This window comes from Erpetoichthys calabaricus, chromosome 4, assembly GCF_900747795.2.
Source record: "Erpetoichthys calabaricus chromosome 4, fErpCal1.3, whole genome shotgun sequence".
Taxonomy (NCBI): Eukaryota; Metazoa; Chordata; class Cladistia; order Polypteriformes; family Polypteridae; genus Erpetoichthys; species Erpetoichthys calabaricus.
The window spans coordinates 156707514-156726048 of NC_041397.2; the positions used below are offsets into that span (position 1 = coordinate 156707514).

Genomic DNA, 18535 nt, shown 5'->3' on the forward strand with positions numbered 1-18535 from the left:
ACCACGGCGGCTGCCCTGCTACACCCATCTGGGCTACTCGACAGGAGAGTCGCCTACCTGCAGGAACAGCTGCCCTTCAACCTAGTCCAGTAGCCCTCTGACCCTTGGCTACGTCGGGCTCCCAACTGGACCAAGACTTGGGTCATTTTCCCAGCAGCCAAGGCGCTCATGCTGGGGCTACACCAGCCCAAAGCCTTCTCGACTCCCGCTCCTATCGAAGGTAACGTCGATGCCTCTACTGATCACTCCAGCTACTTAGTCGCTCAGCTGGAGCGACCGCTTCCTTCAGCCCCACTGAGTGTCGGCCAAACACTCCCCTCGTGAGCTCTCTTCCCAGCTGCCTGCTTTCTCTAACGTGAGCCTGCACTTGCTTGCTCGCTTGCTCACTCGCTCTCCTTCCTTACACCGGCTTTCTCCACCTGCTTCCTGTCTTCTCGCTACCTACCGTTCTCCTTCCTCTCTTTTCTTTCCCTTCTCCTCATTCTCTTTTCCTTCTCATAGCAGCTGCAGCCCATTAGCCACAGGAACAATCACGGATGTGGGCAGTCCCTCACCTGTGCACTTAGGTGAGAAACGCCCACACCGCAGATCACCCTGCGGCTCGCTACAGCCACCACGCCCCCTCGCTAAGCCGTGAGCGCGGTGATTATTCATTTAAAAACAAACTGGCCTTTGCTGGAAGAGCTGTGGACCCATAACACCACAGAGTGGTTATTCTGCTGCATAACCCAATTATACTTCAGGTTCAAGACATACACAGATGACCAGACATTCTCATTACGAATATTCTGATAAAGTACACTACATATGGTTCCTTCAATAATGGCAAATCTTATGGATACAGGCAGTGACACAGCAAAGTATCCCCACACCATTATATGCCACAAAGTTTTATTATACTGTAGGTATGATGTTCTAATTATCAAACACTGTTAGCTTCATGCTAGACATAGTTGAAAATGTGTCATCCAAAAAATTTCTACTTTTGAATCAATAGCCCATATAAAATTATTACAAAATACTTGGGGATCACCCAGCTTTTTCACGGCAAACACGAGACGAGAACTGTTGTTACTTTTAATTATGAGACACTTCTGCCATACTGTTCTACAATGAATCAAAGATTTACTCTCTTTCTTATTATAGAGTCATGAACACTGACTTTTAACTGAGGCTAGAGAAGCCTTCAGATCGACTGATGTTTGGGATAATTATGGTAAACTGGCCTTTCCTTGGAATATTTACCACTGTTCCAAATGTTCTCCATCTGAAGGTAATAGCTCTCACTGTGGTGTATTGGAAAACCATATCCTTAGAAATAAATGGGTTTGCAATCCTTTCATGATTGGTAAGTTTTAGCAACTTTTTTCCTCATCTCTTCTAGAATTCTGTTTAATTATGATTGAAGCACAGCATTGTCCTAGAATCCTTGTGATAACCATTTCACTTTTATGGTAAGACTCAATATATGGTGAGATTTAGACTGAACACTGCTGCAATTATGACTGGCTGCGTTCAATCAACTGACTCTAATTGTCAATTACCTTTGGTCAGCTGTTTGACTGAATAACTAAGGGGATAATTACTTTTTTTACATGGGCAAAAGAAGTGCTGGATAATTATCACTTAAGTATGTAGCTGTTTGGAAATGGTATTATACTGTATGTTTACTCAGGTTCCTTTATCTATATTATATTTTGTTTAAAGAACTGAAGCCATTCATTGTGACAAATATACAACCACAGAGGATATCGGGGGATGGGGGCTTTTTCAAAGAACTGAAACTTTATAATATGTTGGTTGCAACAGGCATTAAATAACCCTATTTAGTACCAGGTCTTGATGCCCAAATCAGCATTAGTTTAAAAAATCTCACCCAATATGCTTTTTATATCATATGGTCTAGACATGGGTAGAGTGTTATATGAAATGTTTGCCCTGCACATGCAGTGAAACATAGTGACACAAGAAAGGCATAAACATGGATCCTTTTTTTGCTGATGCTGTTAAATTTTTTTTTTTTTTTTATATAAACGTTTAAGAAACATAGCTGTATTTTTTATAGATAGATAGATAGATAGATAGATAGATAGATAGATAGATAGATAGATAGATAGATAGATAGATAGACTTTATTAATCCCAAGGGGAAATTCACATACTCCAGCAGCAGTATACTGATAAAGAACAATATTAAATTAAAGAGTAATAACAATAATAATAACAACAGTAATAACAATGCAGGTATAATAGACAGACAATAACTTTGTATAATTTTAACGTTTACCCCCCGGTTGGAATTGAAGAGTCGCATAGTGTGGGGGAGGAACGATCTCCTCAGTCTGTTAGTGGAGCAGGACATTGACAGCAGTCTGTCGCTGAAGCTACTCCTCTGTCTGGAGATGACAATGTTCAGTGGATGCAGTGGATTCTCCATTATTGACAGGAGCCTGCTCAGTGTCAGGGGCTTAAAAATTTTTGGACAAACTAACGTAATCATAAATATAAAGATCATTTTCAAAATTTGGTTGAAAATCCTTTACATTCAATGACTGCCTGAAGTCTGGAACACATAGCCATCTCCAATTGCTGGGTTTCCACACAGGTGATACTTTGCCTTTTTTGTAGCAAGTTGCTGCTTGTTTTTTGGACTTTCTGCTTTCAGATTTGTCTTCCGTAAGTGAAATGCATGTCCAGTTGGGTTGAGGTCAGTTGACTGACTTGGCCTTTGAAGAACATTCCACTGTTTTGCATTGAAAAGTACTTGGTTTGCTTTCGCAGTATGTTTTGGCTCATTGTCCATTTGTACTATGAAGCATCCTATCAGTTTTGTAGCACTTGTCTGAATCTAAACATCTAGTATAGCCCTGTACACTTTAGAATGCTACTTCTGCAAGCAGTCATATCATCAATAAACACTAGTGACCAACTTCCATTCATAGCCATACATGATCATGCCATAAAATTGCCTCCACAATGTTTCATAGATGATGTGGTATTCATTGGATCATGAGCTGTTTCTTTCTTCTCCATACTCTTCTCTTTGCAACATTCTGGTATACTGTATATTGATCTTAGTTTCCTTTGTCCAAAGAAAATTAACTGTGTCTGACAGGCTTTCAAAAAAAATGTTTTGTGGTAAAGTCTTATCTGTCCTTCCTGTTCTTGAGTTTTACCAGTGGTTTGCACCTTGTGGTAAACCCTGTCATTACTTTCATGAAGTCTTCTCTTGATTGCAGACTTTGACAATAGCAGGTCTATCTCCTGGAGAGTTTTCTTGGTTTGGCTAAATGTTGTGAAGGGGTTCGTCTTCACCAAGGACATAATTGAAAAATAATCCAGAACAGTTCTCTTCTGTGGTTTTCTAGACTTTCTGGTGTTCCTTCTTTTTAAGCATGTAGCAAATGGTTGATTTGACGACTCCTCAAGTTTCTGCTGTCCCTCTAAAAGGTTTGTTTTGTTTTCTCATTCTAAAGATGGACTTTGTTTACTTTGACAGCTCTTTGGACCTCATACTGAGTTCACAGTGACAGATTTGAAATGCATATTCCACACTTAAATCAATTCCAGATCACTTACCTGCTTAATAATCAATGAAACAATGAGGGAACTGCTCCAACCTGGTTATGGAATAGTTTGACAGTCAAATGTCCAAACACTTTTGGGCCCATGGAAATGGTGGGGGGTGAGTATGCAGAAAAATGGCCATCATTCCTAAACAGCTCATGTGATATTTTTGTTTAACCTCTCAAATTAAAGCAGAAAAGTCTACACTCAATCACATAATGACTGTTTTATTTCAAATCCATTGTGGTGGCATACAGAGCAAAAATTATGAAATTGTGTCACTGTCCAAATACTTGTGGATGTAACTTTATACATACAATACTGGCTGTCTCCTGCGGTTCCACCCACCTAGTAGTGGAACAACACAAACTTTAAAAATCAATAAACAAACAGGTATCGCTAGCTAATTGGAGGCAAGGTACACTCCAACACGTCGCAACAGGTAGACGGACTTGAATGGAGTCAGGCGAGTGAGTAAGGAGGGTACCACCCGTCTTCCTACTCTTGACGTCACGCTTCCCCCTTCCCTCGGCCTGCTCCCTCCAGCTTGGATTAGCACAAATTAATCACTCCTGCAAGCAAATTATGATACTTAGCGCAATGAGAGAAATCGCAAAATCAACCAGAATGTTCAAGCAAATCACAGAAAAAAAAACAATCTAAATTCATTAAGTAGTTCTCTTGTTAAAAGAAGACAGACATACAGACAGACATAGGATATTTTATATATATATATATATATATATATATATATATATATATATATATATACACAACCCCAATTCCAATGAAGTTGGGACGTTGTGTAAAACGTAAATAAAAACAGAATACAATGATTTGCAAATCCTTTTCAATCTATATTCAATTGAATACACTACGAAGACAAGATATCGAATGTTCAAACTGATAAACTTTATTGTTGTTTTGCAAATCTTCACTCATTTTGAATTTGATGCCTGCAACACATTGAATATAGGTTGAAAAGGATTTGGAAATCATTGTATTCTGTTTTTATTTATGTTTTACACACCGTCCCAATTTCATCTTTGTAGGATGTCAGAATAGCCTCCCAGAGCTGCTGTTTGGATGTAAACTGCCTCCCACCCTCATAGATCTTTTGCTTGAGGATGCTCCAAAGGTTCTCATGAGGTCAGGGGAGGATGGGGGCCACGCCATGAGTTTCTCTCCTTTTATGCCGATAGCAGCTAATGATGCAGAGGTATTCCTTGCAGCATGAGATGGTGCATTGTCATGCATGAAGATGATTTTGTTACGGAAAGCACGGTCCTTCTTTTTGTACCATGGAAGAAAGTGGTCAGTCAGAAACTCCACATACTTTTCAGAGGATCATTTTCACAACTTCAGGGACCCAAAAGGGGTCGACCAGCTCTCTCCCCATGATTCCGGCCCAAAACATGACTCCGCCACCTCCTTGCTGACGTCGCAGCCTTGTTGGGACATGGTGGCCGTCCACCAACCATCCACCACTCCATCCATCTGGACCATCCAGGGATGCACGGCACTCATCTGTAAACAAGACTGTTTGAAAATTAGTCTTCATGTAGTTCTGGGCCCACTGCAGCCGTTTATGCTTGTGAGCATTGGTTAGGGGTGGCCAAATAGAAGGTTTATGCATAACTGCAATCCTCTGGAGGATCCTGCTCCTTGATGTTCGCGGGACTCCAGAAGCACCAGCAGCTTCAAATACCTGTTTGCTGCTTTGCAATGGCATTTTAGCAGCTGCTCTATTAATCCGATGCATTTGTCTGGCAGAAACCTTCCTCATTTTGCCTTTATCTGCACGAGCCTGTGTGTGCTCTGAGTCAGCCACAAATCTTTTAACAGTACGATGACCACGCTTAAGTTTTTGTGAAATATCTAAGGTTTTCATACCTTGTCCAAAGCAGTCAACTATTTCATGCTTTTCGGCAGCAGAGAGATCCTTTTTCTTTCACATATTGCTTGAAAATGGTGGTTTGCTTAATAATGTGGAACATCCTTCTTTAGTAGTTTTTCCTTTAATTGGGCTCACCTGGCAAACTAATTATCACAGGTGTCAGAGATTGATTTCAGTGATCAAAAGAGCCCTGAGACACAATACCATCCATGAGTTTAATTGAAAACAAAATATTTAACCTTTATGACACTTGAATACAATTTGCATAATAATTTGGAATGCAGTGTATGTGTATGTATATGTCGCGTACTCTTTGCATTATTTGACAGTAAACTATTTCAACCATTCTATGATCTGCTTCTCGCAACTGAATTGAGGGCACCGTGGCGGATGTTAGCTGACTTGCTGATCAACCACAAGCGTTACCTGGTAGGTAACCACCCATACAATCAGATTGTGACACAGACTACGAATGCAATGAATGTAATTACCCCGATCTACATGCTGTCAAATGAATGAACTACACGCCGTGGCGCAACGTTAGAGGCTTCGCCTCTGGCGCCGACGTCCGAGGATCAATTCCCCGAAAGGGGGGTGCAGTGAGTGTGTATGCCTGATGAGCCAAGAATTAGGGCGAAACACGTGTCACGTACTCTTTGCATTATTTGACAGTAAACTATTTCAACCATTCTATGATCTGCTTCTCGCAACTGAAATGAGGGCACCGTGGCGGATGTTAGCTGACTTGCTGACCAACCACAAGCGTTACCTGGTAGGTAACCACCCATACAATCAGATTGTGAATCAGACTACGAATGCAATGAATATATTATATATATATATATATATATATATATATATATATATATATATATATATATATATATATATATATATATAGGTGGGGTACCATTAATTTTTTAAATAGTCAAAATGCTTGAAAATTGCAGGGGTTTCCTGAAAATAAATATAAAAAAGACAAACATTTTATAGTCTTACTAGTCATTTAGCCCGTTACAATAACGGGCGCTAGAACAGTAGTGCATAAACATTAGTAGGAACAGTCTATATTAAATGGCAAGGGACTTTGACCTCATTGTTGGTCGTATTTTTCTTTCTTTCAGCCTTTCTTTTGTTGATGTTTACTTGCTGAGCTGACCGTTCTTCGTGGGCTGCCGCCGTGTATTCTGTGTCTTTAATTTTCTGTGACAGTGACACTGTCTTGTACGTCCGTAATATACCTTTAATTTTCTCTGGCGGTAATACAGGCATGCGCGTCGGTAATATGCCTTTAATCTCCTCTGACAGTAATACTGGCTTGTATGTGGCTGTAATATGCATCACTGTATTGTGTACCTTTAATTTCCTCTCGCAGTAATACTGGTTTGTATTTCCGTAAAACGCCTCTAACTTTCTCTGACAGTAATATCGCGCATTGCACCGTGCCTCGCGCATGCGCACTTCACCAGAAGACACGGACACCTGGACGCACAAAGGGATTTTATTAAAGAGGATAAAGTACTGAGTGTCATTTACTGAATTTGTGAGAAAATATTGTAGCAGAATGAAAATGTTCTTGGCAAGCAGGACAAGAAGGCGGCAGTCTACAACCACTTCACAGGCTGTATTGGATAAAATGAATATGTGGCAGCAGGTTGGGCAAGGGCAAGGTTCAAGAAAGAAGGGAATATTGTGTCTTGTTCTCGGTTCAGCTTTGGAGATGTTACCTGTAAAAATGTGGAAGTGAAATCATTGCTCTTGTTAGGATTTTAGAGTGCTGTATATTGTTTAATAAACAAGCCTGTTATTGAGATGAACCTGTACGAATGCTATTGAGAGAATTACAATTCCTATGGGTGACCTGGAATGCACAGGGTTCAATGAAGGGAAACCTTGATTAGCACACACTATGAAGCCAGTTAGTCTTCAGATGGAAATGGACAGAGTGGAGCTGTAGCCATCTAAATGCATGTGTCACAAAAAATGTCTTAAGTGGGATACCGGCATAGATTGTTTGAAAGCTACGTACCTATGTATAATTTGATTCTTCTACTTAAGATATGCATATCCCAGCTTATATATATATATATATATATATATATATATATATATATATATATATATATATATACACACTATAGTACCAGTGTAAGATTTCAGTGTTCAAGCAATGAGACCCCCATCCCCCAAACAGCAAATAACACCACTAAGAGCCCAGTAAAGATATCATTAAAGTTGACAGAAGCTACACTTTTCCTAATGTAGATAATACTGACCTGATATAAGGTGCATGTTGGGGTCTTATGAAGATGAACAGACATACTCCAACAAGCTGTTCAGATGCCAGCAAAACATACTTGTGGTCCCTTGATATGTTTTTTTGCAGTTCAGCAGCCCACAATTTTTGATTAGTAGTACTGAAAAAATACATAACAAACATGAAATGACAATTGTAAAAAAAAAAAATAGTGATTTGATCCTAGGGAAAACAGACATTTTTTCCATGTGCAAATATTTAGTTTTTAACTAAAAAAGAAACAGATAATTAAAACACATGAAACTTCCTTTTTGAGTTCACATTGTTGTAAATAACAACAAGGACAGACCTCTTTTGCTTCATAAAAAATGTCTGTTGATTTACAGTTTGCCCCTTTAACTTTGAGTATCCAGTCAGTCAGTCATTTTCCAACAAGCTATATTCTAAGGGCTCGTTTATACTTCACGCTCAGAACGTGTACGGGCCCGCATCATGGCTGCCACGCGTTCCCAGCGTTCATTTCACACGTCCTCTGAGCAGGTCCTCAGAAATTAACGTGACACGTGCGCGAGTTGCAGTACCAGCAAAAAGTCGGGGGGCGCAGTGTGATAAAAGTCGGAACGTGACGTCAGAGTCCCTGTTTACTATCTACATGTGACAGAAAGCCTCTATGCTGATCCTACATGGATCGATGTGCGCGCTTCGATGTTTGATGAATGGTTCGATGTGGTGAAGCAAAATGCCAACATACAGATGCATTCATGGTGCTTTTCTATTCAACGTCGCATATTCCCGATCGTAATGACACGATTCATTTTAAAAGTTTCACATACCATCTTTTGTGCCGTCTTTTTTTTTTTTTTTTTTTTGCAACTTCACAACAGCAACATAATGTACAGTGCTGTATTTGAGCCACTGAGAAAAAAAATTAAGGACATGGTGAAAACGTGTATTTTGTGATTAATGTGGAAATTACGGCTTTAATCTCGAAATGTCCACTTTAACCTCGTAGTTTACTTTATCATTAAAGCAGACCGACGTAGACGTCATCCCAGTTTTTAATCGCTACGGTAAGCAGCAAATGATCACCACACAGAACAAATTAAATGTATGATATTCCAATTCTCTGGACATTTAGAATCTTTAGATTTATACTTGATATCACTTTCATGATGAAATGCATTAAAGTGTGTATGTTACATTTTACAGATAAATCGTTAATTTCATTTAAATAATGAATACTGTTAATAACTACACACATGGGGGTGACACGGTGGCGGAGCGGTAGCACTGCTGTCTTGCAGGGAGTCATGTCGCTGGTATTCCCTGCTTGGATTCCACACTGTGCTCCAGTTTCCTTCCAAACATATGCAGATTTGGGGATCTGGTGCTGCTAAAATGACGCTAGTGTATGTGTGTGCCTGTATTCACCTTGAGATGAGCTGAGGCCTCGTCCAGGGATTGTTTCTCACTCGTGCCCAATGCTTGCTAGAATGGACACATCCCTGGATTGATGGATTTAATCATTAAACTTTCATTTCAGAGATATTGCGGTAAGGTTTCATCAGAATTTAATGGGTGTTCTAGGCAATTCACAACACAGAGCAGCCGAACATATTCTCACAGTAATAATATCTCACACTGCCACCTGGTGGATTCCTCTAGATTTATGTAAAGCACACGCGCAAGTATAAACAATACAATGCTTGCGTAGCAGGAGCGTCCGCTGCAGCATGCGTCATGTGAAGTATAAACCCGGCCTTACACAGGGTCACGGGGGTCTGCTGGAGCCAATCCCAGACAACACAGGGCGCAAGGCAGGAACAAGCCCCACGCAGGACACACACAAACACCAAGCACACACTAGGGACAATTTTAGGATCGCCAATGTACCTAACCTGCATGTCTTTGGACTGTGGGAGGAAACCGGAGCACCCGGAGGAAACCCATGCAAACTCCACGCAGGGAGGACCTGGGAAGCGAACCAAGGTCTCCTTACTGCGAGGCAGCAGCGCTACCGCTGCTCCACCGTGCCGCCCCTTTTTGTATCCAATAAAGAAAAAAAAAAAAAAAAAATCATAGTTTCTTCTGCTATCTGGATTCTAATCCTCAAATTTTCGTCTGCATAATAAAAAGTCTTCCAGAAAATTTACAACTGATACTCTGTTACACGTATAAAGTTGGATGTCTGGTTCCACCAGAGATATAGACAAAAAAGGACAATATAAATGAATCATCCTAGAAGACAAGTAATATATAGTTGTAAAACACTACTGTACCAAAGAAAACAACCAGAAAAAAAGAGGTGGCAAACAAGTGAAAACAGAGGAATAAAAGGTGTATTAAATATTGAAGTAAAAGCCGTTATTTACAAAACACCAGTTTAATCTACTGCAAGCTAGAAAGAGGTCCACAGAGAGAAAGGCTCCACAGACACAACTTAAAAAAAATATTTATCACATTTATATGATTCCTGATTAAAAAAAATTCTGATGGATTAAAATCTAGCCAACATTTTTACTTCATCTAAAATTTGGCAACGAGCAATTTAGCTTAGTTTGTATAACAGGTAATTAAATTAGTTTTTCAAACTTGTTAGAAGGAAGGTGTCATGACAAAGACGTTTGCCACACCATGTCCTATTCACTTGTTCTTTTCTTTCTTGTTTGCTTTTGTATTTTTAATGTCTACTATTTAATGAAAACATGAATGTTGCTTAGCAGGTTCTAATGAACAAGGTTATGTTCATCAAACAATAAATGTGGTCAAAGACTGAACACTCATTTTGAACTTTCCTTTTGGGAACACAATAACTGTAGACTGTAATGTGGGCTATCCTTTAAAAACCTCCATGTGGAGATCTGACACTGTAGTTCCTGCTAATTGTTCTTCTGGAACACAAGATCAAGAAAAAAAAAGTGATACACCCTGTGATACAATGCTGAAGGGTTTATTGTGACAATCAACTTAGCTTGATTGAGTTTTAAATTTGACCGTTTATGCTGTGAATAATAAAGACACTTGGAATATATAAATTTAAGTACGTACCATAAACAATTTACTGTACAACAGTTCTAAAGAAAGAAAAAAAAAAAATCTTCCCACACTGAAAAGGAAAAAGGTAAAATGAAGATGAAAGTCTATACAGCTGAAAAGTTGTACCTTTTACATTGTTATGTTTTATTCTCACTTTTCATTGTGAAAATAAACTTTACCCTTTTCCCAATTTGTAGATACACACTGACAAAGCCTTTTATGAAATCCTTATAGCAGTTATGATATTAATTAACCTAAAATTTACAAAATTTGAAGAGAGACAAACTATAAAATTATAAAGCAGAGTATAGTGTAAATAAATGAATATAAAAACATATTAAAATTAGACCACATACATACTTAACAATAGTGTTTGTCAATGAAAAATAACAGATAAAAAAATCTTTAATAAAAGATACTGGAAAAATCAGAACAAAATGCACATTGGTGGGTGGGAGGGGGGGACAAATGCTACGAAGCCAGAAAGTAGAAGCTATAACAAACACATAAGGGCCTTAAAGAAATTGAAAATGTAAAGATTTAATTGGTGAATAACATATTGTATATCTGTGTAATAAGCTATATAGATTATAAAACAAGTGGTTATACAGTTGCATAATACTAATTTGTAAAAACACACCTGGGGAACTATGCTCTGTTTTGGTCTTGTGAAGTAAATACATATGAGTTGTTATGCAGTATGAAATGTAGTTTCATATTATGTATATAACTCCTTAACACTAGAATCCCTGAAGCCTATGAAAATATTCATAACTAGCCAACCTGCGGCGTAGCATACGCCGCATAATTATGTATTGATGGGTGAACACTTCCTGAACGACACAGTTGTCCAAATGGGGTGGGTTTGTGGATACCACTGTGAGTGAATGAAAAGATAGACCTCTGGAGAGAGCAACATATAATTGTCCATGACTGAAAGCGGGATCGTCTGTGACGAAGAAGGCCACGCTGGTGAAAGTTACTTCGTCGGTAGGGATAAGTGTCAGTACTTGTAGATTAAGGTGTAGCGAGTCTTCGTTGTTGATGCTTAATATAGCTTGCGTACTGAGATGTTCCGGTGTCACAGTTGAGAAATACTTTTTTAATGTCTTTTAAGCACAGGGGAAAAAATGAACATGTGAAACATCCGTAATGTAATAAGCCACCAAGAAAAGTAACATTGCAACAATGCTATCTACGACCCGATCTCTGTAAACAGAAGTGAAAACAAAATCGAGCCCGGTGTATTCTTTAACTGCCTTGTGGCGCTGTATTAGTGCTTCTGCTTTGCAGTAAGGAGACTGTGGTAGATTGTGGTTTCGTTTCCCGGTTCCTCCCTGTGTGGATAGCGCTTTGTTTACTGAGGATACCGCTATATCAATGTAATGAAGTATTAACAGGAAATTGTCTTCGTGTAATAGTAAAAGACAAATTATCCACAACAAACAAACTGTTTTACACGCTGCATACCAACCCGCGGCGTAGTACACCACATAATCACGCCGCTTTATAAATGTTTTTTAAGCAGAGGGAAAAAAATGAACATTTGCAAAATCCGTAACGCTGCTTTCAGTAAGTACAATGCACACGTGTTTAATTTGTCGGCCACTTTTCGCCAGCCGTGTTTTCTGGTTTGGGCTGCTTTTGCAGTGTTACCGCTTGTGCATATTTAACCTTGAAATCCTTCGAGTAACTAATTAACTAACTAACACCAACCCACCCAGACACACAGCATGTGTGAAACAAATGCACCCGTACTTTCATAATTTTGTTGCAGCCTATAGTGGAGTCAGGCACAGAGAAGGTCAGCTGCTGAGAGAGCGTCTCGACTGTTGCAGGGTTTGCATCGGTGAAGCAGGTGAGACGCTAATTAAACAGAGGCACAGGGCTTATTGGTTTTTAAAGACTGCTTCCTTCATTGTGTTTTAACCTCAGTTTTAAAGGATTGTTTTAAGGATCCCATGGGATACCCCTCGCAAACTGTTTTAGACGCTGCTTTCAGCAATTCACATCCGCGACAAACATGCCTCTTTTTACATGGTCCTGCCATGTCCACCCTCGTTCTCAAAGCATACACACCGCCTGGTCATGTGCCCGCTCGCAAGAGCAACTCACGGAGACCCGCCCATCAACTCTAAGACCATGGCGTGTAAAACAGTTTGCGATAGTGGTGCGTGCGTCATAACCGAAAACAATAATGAAAAGTCAACGTGGCTCAGAGGTGCATGTGGACTCCTAGCACAGACGAAAGCGACTTATGGGGTGGTCGGTGAGTTGTTGCGTCCAGGCACATGAGCAGGCAGTGGGAATGCCTAGAGAGCGAGGGTGGACGCGGGCCGGGGAATAAGGAGTGTTGGTGGGTGGGGAAACGTTTTCTGTGTTCCTGCAGGACCATGTTTGTCGCGGATGCGAATTGCTGTATGTAGCGTGTAAAATAGTTTGCGATGTTGCACGCGGTCGTGTGTCGTAACCGAAAAGTCAACGTGGCTCAGAGGTGCATGTGGACCGTAGCACAGACAAACAGAAATGACGGCGTGTTTTCCGAGGCATCGCGTCCGAGTTGGTGGGCGTGGCTCTGCGAGTTTTCGTCGTATCCAATGGTCTTAGAGTTGGTGGGCGTGGCTCCTTCCTGCATGCTTTCATGGGTGTGGGCGTGGACTCCTTTCTGCGTGCTTTCATGGGTGTCTTGCCCGTTCTGGCGGCGGCTTAGAGAATTATATATATATAGATGCCAGGTCACCTTAAATTCTCACACACCTCCTCATCAGCATCTTTATTTTGCAAATTTGTCAATCAGCACTGGAAGCAGGCAGCCTGCTCACTCATCCCCCACCGAGGCAGCTGATCTCAGACACAAAATTCTCACAGCTGAAGTCTCTTTTTCTGGGAATTAGTTGTCTGGAATTGTATAGGGTAAATAACATACTGTTATTTGAAAAACATATTTTATGTGTGTTCCAGGTCTACAATGATCTGTGTAAATGATGGATGACAGGAAATGTGAGGCAAAAAATGTTGAACACATAACTAAAACATAATAAATAAAACAGTTATAGTAATATTGAAAAAATTTTGACATAAAGTGTATAATGTGTGAAGACTGAAGTCCAAATATCAAAAAACAGGTGCTTTTATTCAAAAAACTAACTGAAAGAAAAAAAAATGTTGCAATTTAAATGTTATTGTCAATGTGTAAAAACCTAGGTCCAAATATCAATCAACACAAAGTAGATATGTCTGCTTTTCTGGTGCAAGAGGTTGATCCTGGGTCCTCCCCAAATTTATTCTTTTGAGTAGTGAGCTACTATTATATTACTTTTACATAATAAAAACTACATTTGATTTGAGTCTGTGACAGACGGTGTAAATTTTTGCTACTTGTAAAAGATATCGCTGAAGAGATATAAGCAAACACACAAACACTGGTTAATCATGACTTCTTGGTATCTTGTTTTTACTTGAATTTTTTTTATTCAGTTTCATTCCTGAATAAAAGCACACTTATTTTGTTATATTTTTATTAAATGTTTTATTTAATACTAGTCATTTAGCCCGTTACAATAACGGGCGCTAGAACAGTAGTGCATAAACATTAGTAGGAACAGTCTATATTAAATGGCAAGGGACTTTGACCTCATTCTTTTTGTTGGTCGTATTTTTCTTTCAGCCTTTCTTTTGTTGATGTTTACTTGCTGAGCTGACCGTTCTTCGTGGGCTGCCGCCGTGTATTGTGTGTCTTTAATTTTCTGTGACAGTAATACTGCCTTGTACGGCTCTATTCAATAAGGGCGCGTAGATAATTTAGTTCAAATGGCTCTGGAATATGTGAAGAGCAACAGGTGCAGATCTTTATTTACGTGTGCCTTTATTCGCTGCGCCCAATTGAGGTCGTCCTTTTGAGGCTCGCCTTTTTGTGCGCGCCCTTATTGAAGGATGCCTGTGCGCGCCCTTATTGAAGGATACCGTCTTGTACGTCTGCTGGCTTGTTCGTCCGTAATATACGTCCGTAATATACCTTTAATTTTCTCTGGCGGTAATACAGGCGTGCACATCGGTAATATGCCTTTAATCTCCTCTGACAGTAATACTGGCTTGTATGTGGCTGTAATATGCGTCACTGTATTGTGTACCTTTAATTTCCTCTCGCAGTAATACTGGTTTGTATTTCCGTAAAACGCCTCTAACTTTCTCTGACAGTAATATCGCGCATAGCACCGTGCCCCGTGCATGCGCACTTCACCAGAAGACACTCACACACGGACACCTGGACGCACATAGGGATTTTATATATATAGATTCCAGTAGCCACTTGAATGACATCTGTCTCTTCCTGTCTCGCTCTCTCTTCCACATGCACACACACATCCATGCATGAAAACATCATTACTTGAAAACATTATGCCATTAGAACATGAGTTGTCATTTGAATAGGTTTTTTTTCCTGACCCTGCCCAATCTGCATGTTACAGTGCATGGTACTGAGAATTCAGACAGACGTCTTTTTGGGCAAAAACACCATCAGCATAGCACTGCCAGATATAAACACTAGCATGGAGAATTGCTCACATACTTAAGTGACTTTAGGCAGGTGGAAGATTCCATCCCACCGTATTTATGGTGCCAAGCAGATTTGTACTGCGGTGCAGCAGTCTATTAGCCAGCGAAGGTGACATGAAGAAGTTGTCGGTTGGTATGGTTCTGCCTTTGTACAGAAGCGGGATATTTTCCTAATTAACACTAGAATCCCTGAAGCCTACAAAAAAACTCATAATCCCGACACACCTTAAATCCCTTCGCACTTCTCCATCAGCGTCTTTTGTTTTGTAAATGTGTTGATCAGCACAAGCAATAAGCAGCCTGTTGTCCTATCCTCCACCTTGACGGAGCTCAATTTGGTCAAAAAGTTCTCCCAGCTCAAGCCAAGGCTCTTTTTCTGCGTGTGAGGTTCCCGGAGTTGTATAGGGTAAATAATACAGTATATCATTATTTCAAATACATGCATTTCATGTGTGTTCAGTGTCTACAAAGATCTGAGTAAGTGTAGGATGAAATGAAATGTGAGAAATGCAAGAAATGCTGAACACATACTTAAAGCAGAAACATTTTCCATGTTATACTAATAATGGTGTAAAGTGTATAATGTGTGAAGACTTTAGTCCAAAAATCAAATAAACACATGCATTTTTATTCAAGAATATAACCACAGTAAAAAAAAAAAAACATTCAATTTACATGTTACTGTCAATGAGTTAAAAACCAAAGCTCAAGTGTCAATCGACAGGCAGTTTACACGTGTTCTTAAATGATGCAGAGGTAAAAGCCGCAGCCTTATAACCCAAAGGTCCCAAGTTCGAGACTGGGCACTCAGCGTATGAGTAGTGAGCTGCTATTATCTTTATATATAATCTTCATTTGGATCTTGATCTTTGTTTGTCCGCGAATTTACTGCCTTGTATGGTGTTCCTTCTGTGTTCAGTAGAGGGCAGTAGTGATGGAGGAGGAGAGGAAGTGAGGGGGAGGATCGTTAGATGAGGTTGGAGTGTGGTGATTAAAGAGGATTGAACTAAAGGAGACTACATGCTGTTTGTACTGGCTGAATACACAACACCTTGGTTGTTACTTTTGTTCACAAACACTGTCAATACCACTCTTTGTGTTTAGATCTGGCGTCGACACCTGCTTCATTGTTGAGACTGTGGTTTTTTGTGTTTCTATCGACTGTCGTTGGCAGCACTTCGTCCAAATCGAATGTTCACCCACTTCTTGGAGTCGGCAGTCAGAGTATATAAGTCGGACACACTTCTGTGATTTTCCATCAGTCGGCGTTTGGAGTTCAAGAAAGAAGCATTGGTTCTTTCTTACTCTTTGGATTGCCACAAAGCAACCTGCGAGATTGGAGAAAGGTTGAGAAGAGATCGTGAGAGGAAACGACAGCGTCATGAAAACGAGACGGACTGTGAACCGAGAGAAGCAGAAATGCTCCTCCACCACCACATAATTACTGTTCGGACAGTGATTCCGAGTAGGCCGTTCCTATCGAATCGATGTCCAAGGGTTTTGTTTTGTAATTTTGTTTCCCTTATAAAAAATCATAATGCTGTGCGACGAAGGGCCCAGTTCAAGACTGGCAGCCGCGTTTAAACAGGGAGCCCTTCACAGACAACTTTAACACGCGCAACGTAGTTGGGCGCACATGGCTAGTTATTATTAATATTATTACTATAATATAATAAAAACATACATTTGATTTGAGTCTGTAACACTCGGTGTATATATTGGCTACTTGTAAAAGTTAGCGCTTGTTTTTTTATTATTCAGTTTTATTCTCTCAGTGATGTTCACATGGTACAACGAACTTACCTCTCCCTCTCTGAGTTGATGACATTTATTTCCATTCTTTTCACAACAACAGCGATGATCACAGTGGGTGCTGTAGCTGATGCCTGCTCAGAACTATTTGTTATACCGGCAATCAAAGATACGATGTCCCGTGACAGCTATCAGATTGGACAAAGGCAGGACCGTAACAACAGTTTCTTCACAGCACTTTTGCTGGCTAATAGACTGCTGCATTACAATGCAGCTCTGCTTGGCACCATAAAGTAAAATGGGACTTTCACCTGCAGCTAAAGTCACTTTAGTACGTGAGCAATTCGCCACACTAGTGTTTAGATCTGGCAGTGTCATGATGACTGTGTATGCGCCCAAAAAGAAGAAGCCTTTGATTCCACACACCTAACTCCCAGATAAAGAGACTTCAGCTGTTAGAATTTTGTGTCCGACTTCAGCTGTCTCAGTGGGAGATGGTGAGCAGGCCACCTGCTGCCACTGCCGAATGACATATTCTCAAAACAAAGGCACAGATGAAGAGGTGCGAGGGAATTTAAGGTGACCCGGCATTAAACACACACAAAAGTGTACATTATGTGTTCCTGCACAATTCCCCTGTATCATGCAGGATCAATAAAGAAAGTTCAGTACATTTGCATTTATCCAGTTAGCAGACACATTTAAAATGACTTTAAAAAGTGAGTTCATTATTTAGTTTCATCTTTTCCAATGTGAGAAGAAATTTGAATTATAAACTATTATCTATAATAATAAAAGGCAAAGCCCTCACTGACTGACTGACTGACTCACTGACTGACTGACTCACTCATCACTAATTCTCCAACTTCCCGTGTAGGTGGAAGGCTGAAATTTGGCAGGCTCATTCCTTACAGCTTACTTACAAAAGTTAGGCAGGTTTCATTTCGAAATTCAAAGCGTAATGGTCATAACTGGAACATATTTTTTGTCCATAAACTGTAATGGAGGAGGCGGAGTCACGTATCGCGTCATCACGCCTCCTACGTAATCACGTGAACTAAAAACAAGGAAGAGATTTACAGCACGAGTCACACGCGGGAACGAAGGTAAATGACGTTAATTTTTGACTGTCTTTTAATACTGTGTAAGCATACATATTAACACGTGCAATTAAACGTGTGCATTTACAGGGTGATTTCTCAGGCTTAAAAGCTCACCTTTTATCAAACGCGGGAACAAAGGTAACTGACGTTGTTCACTGTCTTTTAATACTGTGTAACCATACATATTAACACATGTGCAATTAAACGTGTGCATTTACGGGCTGATTTCTCAGGCTTAAAAGCTCGCCTTTTACTAAAAAGGTAAATGCAAAACTATTTTCAATCAGTTTATTGAAACGCTCCCGTTAAGGATTGCAATAACATATTCGCGAGATAAAAGAACGAAGTAGGGGGAAATGGAGGAAGA

General features: G+C 40.0%; 1 protein-coding gene across 1 annotated transcript in view; it reads right to left on the bottom strand.

The window, feature by feature from the left end:
* The window catches only part of synj1 (synaptojanin 1), a 540854-nt gene that overhangs the window by 245796 nt on the left and 276523 nt on the right, over window positions 1-18535 (bottom strand). Inside the window, 1 exon segment of the mRNA XM_051926623.1 lies at window positions 7740-7880. Coding sequence (XP_051782583.1) covers window positions 7740-7880 — 141 coding nt within the window.